The sequence below is a fragment of the Plodia interpunctella genome, chromosome 24 (assembly GCF_027563975.2).
Source record: "Plodia interpunctella isolate USDA-ARS_2022_Savannah chromosome 24, ilPloInte3.2, whole genome shotgun sequence".
Lineage (NCBI taxonomy): Eukaryota > Metazoa > Arthropoda > Insecta > Lepidoptera > Pyralidae > Plodia > Plodia interpunctella.
The window spans coordinates 2,517,236-2,528,092 of NC_071317.1; the positions used below are offsets into that span (position 1 = coordinate 2,517,236).

At 33.9% G+C, this 10,857-nt stretch overlaps 2 protein-coding genes across 2 annotated transcripts in view; one reads left to right on the forward strand and one right to left on the reverse strand.

Annotated features, from left to right (window-relative positions):
* Positions 1-5,693, reverse strand: part of mino (minotaur) — a 47,959-nt gene extending 42,266 nt beyond the window's left edge. Inside the window, exon 1 of the mRNA XM_053763434.1 lies at positions 5,536-5,693. The gene's annotated coding sequence lies outside the window, so the exon portion shown is untranslated. The remainder of the gene's footprint in view (positions 1-5,535) is intronic.
* A 413-nt stretch (positions 5,694-6,106) lies between these two features.
* Vps24 (Vacuolar protein sorting 24) lies at positions 6,107-10,600 on the forward strand. The gene is made up of 7 exons (XM_053763768.2): positions 6,107-6,295; positions 6,401-6,461; positions 6,596-6,775; positions 7,070-7,110; positions 7,729-7,902; positions 8,227-8,389; positions 9,329-10,600. Exons 1-6 carry the CDS (start codon positions 6,251-6,253, stop codon positions 8,383-8,385), a joined length of 660 nt encoding a protein of 219 aa, XP_053619743.1. The 5' UTR covers positions 6,107-6,250; the 3' UTR covers positions 8,386-8,389; positions 9,329-10,600.
* Positions 10,601-10,857: the final 257 nt, after the last annotated feature.

Here is a 10,857-nt window from a genome sequence, read left to right on the forward strand (position 1 = left end):
CTGTAGATGTCGTATGAGGCGACTAAGGGATATGAACCACAGCTGATTGGTAACAAAAGCGTTCCTAAATATGGTTGACGCAGCAGGCAAACGGAGCTGATCAGAAAAACAGATTCAAATCTTCAAGATATATTTTTTTCGCGGACTTCCTAGTTCGGGTCGGAACGCAAGCAAGAACTCGCGAGAATGTGAAAGATAAATATGTACACTAATTATTTCGAATCTTATAGGACACGGGCCGGGATAAAAGTACACTATTCGAAGGAATTAAATTTAATGATATCCGTATAAGACCCGTTTGAGTACTTATAAGATTATGCTCATAAATTGAAATCTCCGTTGTTATCTTAAAACGATAAAATTGTAACCTGATAACTAGATCTTGAACTTTGGAACAGACGCATCAAAATAAATATGTTTAGATATTTTTAATTTGTATTCAATTACAATTTAATACAATTTAAAAATGTATAAAATATTTATTTTCAAGATTCAATAAACAACACAGAACGCAACCGAGAACATGCGGAGATGAGAGAAAGACAGTGTGAGAGTAATTCCCATTACGCTCATTCACATGCCATTTCAATACATAATACACCCGCGCCCCGCGATATTATAAATAATGTAAATGAAGTAGTACATTCTATCAAAAAAATAAAGATAAATAAGGCGGGCGCTGTCGCCTGGTTGGCTGGCAACACTGGGTATTTTATCAACGAATCTTGACCATTCTATTTGGTATTGCAATGGCCAAACATGTAGTTCTTTAAAATCTGTTTTCTTCACTTTCTTGACTGGCTTTAGGTAATTATTATTTTTGTACTTCTACTACATGATACCGTAGCGAATTTCGTTTGATCCCGTAAAGTGCAATTGATAAATTGACGGACCATTGCGTGACGAAGTTAATTTTGATCTTTAGATACTGTACTGACCACTTTCAAGTTTAATGACAAAATGATAGACGCTCCATGTTGTTCCTGTCTCAGAGGTTCTCCTTACTTGTTTAACGTCGGAATGCAGCTAGCATTATGGGGACCTTTACCCGGGTTCTGCTCGGAGTGGTCTCATAGACTAATTTATTCTTTTTACGAAGCATGTTGCGGATTTTTTCATGAAAAATTTTTAAAAAAGCATATAGAGGATTCTTCTGTTGTGCTTTTTTCCTGGATGAAAGTACGAAGAAGGAAGTTATCTAACAAACAATAGTTGGGATTGTTCGCTGAAAAAAATTAAATAAAATATTTTGAAAAATTGATTGATATAGATGATTTTATCGACGAAACTGGATCTGGATACTTGATCATTTTCAAAATAAAATTTATTCATTTCAGACTTAATGTCCATCAGAATTTTAAAAGTTCCAATGAGGGGCAGGGGCGAAATTTCGAAAAACATTAGCGCGGCCAAAGCCTTTATCAAAACCTGGTTCAAGACATTTTAAACTGTAAATCCCAACGACAGCGAAGTCCCTAGGCGCAGCTAGATGTATAAAATCATTCTAGATGAGGTCAAAAGGTTTGATAGTACTAAAATAATTTCCATTCGATAGACCTGTGCGTCAACATGATAACCTCTTTAGAACTGTAGGTCGGCTATGTTTCCAATAACTGGATTAGACTCTAAACACGTGCTTTGGTAAACACGTTTCATATTTCTGACGGATTAGTTTGTTCTTCGTGTACACTCAACCCGCAATACAAGCATAGACCGCTGTGACGGGGGAATAGCGGCGAATTTGCTATGGATATGGGCCCGTTTTGAGAAGAGAGGAGAATAACATTGTACAAAGGATACAGGATTTGATTGGAAAAAGAAGTAGAGGAAGTCAGAAGAATAGGATGGAATACGTCGATATTACATTACCACAACCGACCGACCAACTCCAGGCAGCCCTAGATCATCACCATCACCAGCCATTTGTCTTTTTTCACCTTTTTGTCTAACGCTACATATTGTTTCGATATACATAATATAGTAGAGTCACTGGTTTAATACATTTTAATTCGCAAAACGCTACACACTGTGTACTTTTATTATAGGATTGGGTAAAAAAGTCTGATAGATAATGGCGCTTCTGTGCATAAAACGACCTGGGTGGCGCAGTGGTAAAGTTCTTGCCACTGAACCCGGTCCCGGGTTCGATCCCCGGTCGGGTCATGATGGAAAACGATCTTTTTCTGATTGGCCCGGGTCTTGGATGTTTATCTATATATGTATTTGTTATAAAATATAGCATCGTTGAGTTAGTATCCCATAACACAAGTCTCGAACTTACTTTGGGGCTAGCTCAATCTGTGTGGTTTGTCCTAATATATTTATTTATTTATAAAAAGGTTTTTTTTTACATAATTACACGGGTAACAACGCGGGGTGCAGCTAGTGTTAACATAAAAAAACAAGTTTTGCGACTTCGACTCGACCGTCAGCCAAGGCCTCTATCTTAGCGTACAAAAATAAATAATTCGGGCCAGTCGATGGCCTTACCCGAATTTGCGCGTTTATTTCCATATAGTTACATATATACATAACTACATATATTTAACTAGCGGCCCGTCCCTTCCCACCTTTCGGGATTTTTGTAGTTTATGAGTTTATCGCTTCATACAGGCGCGACAGGGGGACTTATTTTTATAATATGTATGTAGTGTTGCCATATTTTATTTAGAATATTGCACCGCAATTTTTACGCGCATTGAAATTACGCCTGGTTGATCGTATGGTGATGATAGTGCAAATTTTTGTCTCTGTTTCTATTTCAATCTAGACATTAAACCAGCTTGCTTGGCTCAATCTTACAGTCATTAAATCATTAACATTATATATATATCGCGTGATCAAGGATGTGCCTGTTATTGACCGCGGATTACAAGATTATGTATAATTATGTTATTTTTCTGATTAGATTACAAGTAAAATTTACTCCTGTAATACTTGTTGATAAGCGCGTCTCAAGTACACTAGATAAAATATATCAATGTGAAAAAAGAAAATAAAAAATAAAAAGCATTAAAACTGACTCCATACTTAAGAAAATATGAGAACACTTATACTATTTGGTCATTCATATGTTAGTGAAAAGTAGTATAAAATATAGTACCGTTGAGTAAATACACAGTTAGCTCCAAAGTAAGGAACTTATTTTGGGGCTAACTCGATTTGTGTTAAAAAAAATTGTCTTTTGATATTTGCCGTATTGAGTGATGAAAGGAAGATTATTATTGTTGTCATGAGATTAAATAGATATGAGATTAAGATTTGCAATACTTACAATGTGCTTTGAGAATATGGCAAACAAAGTTATCGGTCAAATTGAAATGACATTATCAAGTTTATTATTATAACACCAATAGCAATAATTTTATGTACTACACAAGTTGAGATAAAGGGACTGCAAACAGATGAGTGTGCGTCCGGTATTTTGACAGATTGTTTACAAATAGTCCAGCGCAAACCCATCTCACGGTTGGGTTTACGCCTGACTTCTTAGGAAATAACTGGGAAACCACTAAGAGCAAACCTGTGTATGACTGCGGACAATAATAAACATGATATAAATCATGACATGTGGAGTGGAATTTTACTAATCATCATTGATGTTAAACTTTCAAGTAATAACCGTTGAAAATATTATGGTGGAATTTGCTAAAAATTATGCCTGTTAAACTTGTAATTTGTCTGTAGGTTTGCTTTAGTAAACCTTATCATTATTGACTTAATGTCCATTTTGAATAAACATTATTATATTTGTACTTTGGAGTTTTATATAGTACTTGCGCATTGGACTTTGTATGCAATATAATAGATAAGTAAAATTTATGGTTATGATGTTGAGCAGATGGACAAATAATTAACTTAATTACAGTTATTACTCAATATGCGCTTACCGCCATCAAAATTGAGATTTGGTAAGGAGGGGCAAGTGGGACATCAAAATGACAATCAAATTGCTACTGTTTTTAACGCAAAAATCTTTTTTAAAATCAAGACATGGCCAGTAAGATATATCTGGCCAGTTACAATCGTACAATCGCCGCCGGTATGGCAAAATCACTTGGTGCCGACAGGATGCCGCAACCTTCCGCCAGGGGGGCGTTGCGAAAATCAGACATGTTTTATTTCATGTCACCAAACCTACTTTATGTTCATACCATGGAATTAGTAGGTACGAAGTACTTACTAAATCCATGGTTCATACATGCTTTGACATAAAAATACATAAGAACCTACATTCTTTAAAATCTTATAACATGTGATGTGATCTTAGGATGTGACCTTTGTACTGACTTTCAAATTGCTTCAGCTTACAAGGACTTAATAGAATTTCCCTAGAAAATATTTTGTAACATTATCATTAAACATTTTTTTATTGACTTTACTAAAATTGATGGTATGGTAGAATCACCAACTAGCAGTTTTGCCCACACTTGACAGGTGATACTTTGAAATTAATAACTCATAAATTTTCTAATGCATTAATGATAAGATATGATCTGCTTTGTATTCATTGAAATAGCCATCAACATGCAACAAGAGTTCCATAAATTGATTTCTTGGTTTGACAACATTATTTTTGACCTCCAAATGGGTTGTGTCACTTTCTATCATTCTCAATAGATCAATTGTCCAGACCCATCATGGACCATCATGGATATAGTGTTAATTTTTTTTACAAAGTAGATCCAATCCAGAGTGGATCTGCACATATTTTTTTCTTACGAGTCCTGACATATAAACAATCTATACAGTACTTATTGTTTAATTTTGTGGAAAATAAATCAAATATGACTTAAAACCTACATATTCTAACGAAAAACATTAATTAACCACAAAAATAATTTCTTTAAAAATATATTTTATATTGCTGTAAAATTATGAAAAGGGATATAAGATTGTTAATAACTAATTACCCTGTTACTCATAAAAAAGCTAAAGCATACTTTAAGCTAAAATATGTTTTGTCACTATTGCACTTTATAATATTTGCCATTGACAGACAGAGACAGAAAGAGACAAAACATACTTTAGCTTATTATGTTTTAAATGTTGTATGAATAACAGGGTAACTAAGACTTGTATGAAAAAAAAATTGTTTAGTGAGATGTACCTATAGTATTTATGCCCCTGGATGCAGTTATTTGCTTTTCCCGAAAGCTATTGGTAGAGAATGTTTTAGCATTAAGTCCACTCTTTATGTACTTATATATAATATCATTAAATAAAATTTGAAAAAATATAACATAGCAGTTGTTCATTCAAATTCTCAGAGAATTTGAGACCCGGATAAAATTGTCAAATGATTTATAAAATTTACTGGGTTAAAAAGTAAATAATAAAAATCTCAGTATACTAAGCTTCAGTAATAATAAAGTCAAAAACAAATATGGTCAGGGCTGGAGAAAGCCACGCACAAAATGATACTTCTGCAAAGAAAAACAGTGCTGATGAAGTTTTCATGCATTAAATCTCAGGTAAAATAGTGCAAGAAAAGGGGCAATCATATGCACTAAACACATCGAAAAACAAACTTACATGTTCGACAAACAAGAGACTACAGCTACAATTCCAAACTGGCTTGAAACTTGGCACGAAATACTAGTAATAGGAAACCACTAGGAAACGAAAATAATCAACATGCGCAGCAAAAAAACTCATTTGAATTACAAAACTATTCGCCCGCACGCCGCAAACCATGTTATCTTTATTTTGATAGGCTAGAATTGCTTTGACATTGACAGATTTAATTTTTTAAAAGTCTAATATAAAGAAATATTCACTGTCTGTAAGCTTAAATCAAATATAATTTAAATAGAAATTTACGATACCTAAACACCTTTACTGCTATTTTTACTATGAAACCTAACCTAACACGGTTTTATAAATACTATAACACAGATGTTCTTAACATTACATTGAATATAATATGAAAACATCACGTATGTTCTTATTATATCTGTGTAACACAGATTTATGTAATGTTTATATCTGTGGTAAAATTACGAGCTGCATAAAAACCTATCTAGTATGGTAGGTGGCTGTGGGTAGGTGGTTAAACCAATGGGCTAAACGCGTTCCGATTTACTTATGTCAAAAGATAAAGCAGCACCTGAGGTGAGGTCATCGTTGTTGTCTTGATTGTCAAATCAACTGTCATGTCGAAATAGTGTCCCAATGAATGAAGTGTCCCAACAAGCCCGATCAAAATAAAGTTGTATTTTATTGGTTTTCATAAATTCAAATCTCCAAAATGGGTTTATTTGGCAAATCCCCGGAGCGAAATCCAAAAGAAATGGTAATTTTATGTATTATTAGAATTAGAATTATATTCTATTAGTTAAATTTTTTGGCTCCTAAAACAAAAACTAGAATTTGGAAATATAGGTTTTATATGTTACAGGTCAATGATTGGTCACATAAACTTCGTAAGGAAGGGTACAATTTGGATAGACAAATAAGAAGTAAGTATGAATCTGATAATCCTAAATTATCAGGTTTTCCTGTTTTCATTGTGGGCTTAATTGAATACTATCTATGCTTAACTATTTAAAATATATCACAGGGAATCATTTATGTATGTTTTTTTATTTACCAGGTATTCAGCGTGAAGAAGAAAAAATAAAGCGCTCCCTCAAAGAAGCAGCTGGAAAGAATGACAAACAAATATGCACTATACTCGCCAAAGAAATAATTCGGTCTCGGAAAGCCATAAGCAAAATATACACCAGCAAAGCCCACTTGAACTCTGTACAAATGCAAATGAACCACCAGCTAGGTGTTGTATATATTTTTTCCAAATACTTTACTTGTCCCGGAATATATTATTTAAATCTTATTTACTCAAAGCAATTATATTTTTTAAACATGTTATGAGCCAAGAACAAATGTTATACCTAGCTCTTGCCCAACAACATATATACATAGTTATTCGCCAAAGCCTCACAAAAAGGTGAATTTGTTAACCCATATAATGTACAGAATCAAGACACTATAGATGAACAATTGTTTGAGTGGCACATTTTCACCAGTTCTAAGGTTGATGTTAAAATACATATATTTTTTATTACAGCAACCTTGAGAGTAGCAGGATCATTACAAAAATCTACAGAGGTAAGTTGTGTCACAGTATACATAGTTGTAGTGGTAATCATGCATGATAATATGTGAATGTATTTTGTATCATTCAAATTTAATAAGCATATAATGGTACCTCTCTACATAGAAACAGGTACAATTTTTGTAATAGAGTGGTTCGCAGAGTGTTTCGGTTGCGGCTGCTCGGTCTTGAGGAAGGAATTATTTCCAAAATTAATTATTCATAAAATTTACATTACTACAGTACAGAGTAATTAATATGAAGTCATATAGAAAAACTCATTCTCGTCTTTGTTAAAATTTGAAAAATTGAAATGACAGTGTGACCACAACGGTTACAAGGTTCTGTGAACCACCCAATAAGGCTTTAAAAACTAATATAATGGATATTATAATTTTATAGTGACATACGTATATATTACATATTTTGTTTTTCAGTGAAAAATAATGAGATCTGCCATTTTAGCAGCAAGCACATTGTTGTGTGATATTTGTTTAGCAAGTTATTTCCCAATTGTAATAATTTCTTCTGATAACCCAAGTTGTTTAGTTCTAGGAGTTATCAATGTTTTTATCTATTCTATTTGTCCTGTTTCAAGTGAATAAACATTTCATTCTTTCACATATTTCCAGGTGATGCAAGCGATGCAAGCCCTAGTGAAGCTGCCAGAAGTGGCGCACACAATGCAGGAGTTGAGCAAGGAGATGATGAGGGCCGGCATCATCGAGGAGATGCTGGACGAGACCATGTCCAGTGTGGAGGATGAGGAGGAGATGGAGGAGGCGGCACAGAGCGAAGTGGACAAGGTGAGGAGAGGGTATACAGGCAGAAGCGTAGCCAGGATTGTGTATAGTGAAAGTCCTCCGTTATATTGTTTTTTTGTATGCTTCATATTTATATTTCTTTGAATTCATCTGTAATATAGAAGTTATAATACCATTCCGACTCGACAAGAAAAACAACAAATGATAATAAATAGAAAACATAGTCATCGAATTTTGTTTTAACCTAATCCCACTGCTGGGCACAGGTCTACCTTAACTCAGTAACTAATAAACAGATTAAATACCGTTCTTACCTTTAAGAGGTATGGAGCCACAAACATGTTTTTATGTCAATAAATTGATCAGGTGCTATGGGAGCTGACACAAGGCAAATTGGGCGAAGCGCCCGCGCCGCCGTCAGCGGTGGGGGCTCCGGCGGCGTCCACCAGCAAGCAGGAGGACGCGGTGCCTGATGAGAGCGAGCTCGATGAGATGCAGTCCAGATTAGAAGCACTACGGTCGTAGGATGGTAAGGGAATTTCATGTTTTTTCATATTCATTTTATTTATTGGCCATCCAAGTGTTACAAAGATCTTAAAATAATTTATTTATCAATGTCTACATTGCCTTTTTTTTGTTTTTGTAACAATTGAGTGTACAAAAAAAAATTAACAAACAAAACTATTTACTACTTGCTCATATAATTTTGAAAGGTGAAAAGGTCTATTTTTTTATACTACCTGTTTACTATTGATACCAAAGACACTACAAACAATGGGTACAAAGAAAACTACAAACAATGGGTAGGCTCTTCAAATACCGGCACATATTGAATTAGTGAACAAGAGTACACATAGGTCATATACATAGGTATAACCTTTCAGTGTGCAAGAAGGAGAGGTTTGGGGTACCGATGAAAGTGATGGCAATACATGTACTTTGGGTTTATAAAGTTCTTGGGAGTACTGGCTCCAGTGTTACCTATAGCTTCATGTATTTGTCAATAGTTTGCGTGTATCTATAGTTATTGTCAACCGGGAAGCAAGAAAAAATGTATTTGTATCTGTATACAAATACATTTTTTTCTTGCTTCCCGGTTTAAAAGCACTACTTCGGCCTTAATTGACGCCAGTGTCAATGTAGGGTCAAGTACGCGCGACACACTTGGTATACTATTTACATAATATATTATGTAATTCGACGCCGCCTCTTTTGAAAGTTTAGTGGCAATAATAATAAAAAAATAAATAAAAATCATAAAATTCAACAACAGGACAATATTTACATTTCAATTTGACACAACATAATATCAATAAAGAAATAAAAAAAATATTTCATTAAAAATTTACATTTACCAAATTCATCAAATGTCTCTCTCTCTCTCTATAGATAGAGAGATGAAGAAGATACCTTATTTCTTTGCGGGTTACTACTATAAATGTATTTTCGACTTTTTTGTTTGTTTCAGAACCGTCATGTTTTAATTTTGGCGCCTAAAAACAGACACGTATTGTCGACGCATAAAATGCCTTACGATTATTTGTAAATACTGTTGTAATTAAGTTTGCTGTAAACTAATCATTTTAATGTTGTTAATGGCTTGCATTTTACCAGTTTTGAAATTATATTATTATTTATGTTAAAATACTAAAGATACTTTCGTAGTGAATATTTCTGATAATATGTTATTGATTAAATATAAGGGTTGTCGTTTTAATGTAATGGTACCCTAAAAACCTATTTTAGTCAAGATATCTAAAATCTGACACCAGTGTTAGCAATTAGCACACTTGAAAGAATAGTCAAGGTATATCTCGTTATGTCGATGTGAAAGATTAAAAAAATGACACGATCTCATGTTATGCTAACATGAGATCGTGTCATTTTTTTAATCTAAATAAGGTTTCAACATTTTATGTGAATGAATAAAATGTATATATTTTATTTCTAAAATATCTTTATCCTTTGAGATGTCACCCCAAATAATATGAATGCTTATTCCATGGTGGATTTTGTAAACAAATCATTGTAATTGGCAAGTAAACTGAGCAAAGTAGATGGTTAAGTGGAGTTTGATCTCACAGTTATTTAATATATAGAAGTGGAAAACAATGTGACCTATTTATTTTGGGTAAAAGGCAAAGAAAACTATAGACAAGGGGTTAGCGTAGCCACATGAGATAGAACTATTCAATACGCCTGCCTACCAGTCAAATCGCGGTAGGCCATCGCGCTCTGTCCCGTTACGTGTATTTCCACGCATTTCCCTTTCTTGCAAGAGCGAAATTGAAGATACATACAATCTACAGTTTTCTCTGTCCACCCTTTAGGTTAATATTTTTTTTCGTTTCCAATAACTATTGTATTTATATTTCAATAATTATGGTAAGTAGTTTCCAACTTCACATTTTACAAGAAAATGCCATAAAACGAGAGTATTTTATCACAAATAGTTCGAATATTTAACCACCAATTTAGGGACCGTCCATTAATCACGTGATGTTTTTTACCATTTCTCGCCCTTTTGATTTTTGCAGAACCCCCTCTCTACCCCTTTCAAGCCCCACGTAATTAACGGACGAACTTATAAGACACGACTTACGTGTCTAATCGATTACGATTTTTTATAAAAAGTTTGTTTTAAACAAGGTACAAGTTGATATATTGTACAATAATATACTATACACTGTTGTTGGTGTAATTAAAAAATATATTTATATTAAACTGCTGCACTAACAAACGTTTTTTAATTTAGTTAGTGGTTCCATTTCAGGGCTTGATATAGTCCGCGCCACGAAGTCGCGCGGCCATGTGTGGATTTAATAATAAAAATGACTTTGCCACATTGTTATTGTCAGCGACTGTAGTACTGCGTTTGTAGGACATTTTTCACGCAGACCCTAGAAATATCTAAAAATCGAGCGATAACGTAACGTATTAAAATTTACACCAATTGGTAATAATAAAACCCAATTGGTCCTACGAGCCTGATACCTT

Excerpts from the sequence above, each read along its gene's own strand:
- Vps24 (XM_053763768.2), top strand. The coding sequence starts at position 6,251 with ATGGGTTTATTTGGCAAATCCCCGGAGCGAAATCCAAAAGAAATG. Across the intron at positions 6,296-6,400 it reads AGCGAAATCCAAAAGAAATG|GTCAATGATTGGTCACATAA; the intron begins GTAATTTTATGT and ends TATATGTTACAG. Across the intron at positions 7,903-8,226 it reads CACAGAGCGAAGTGGACAAG|GTGCTATGGGAGCTGACACA; the intron begins GTGAGGAGAGGG and ends TAAATTGATCAG.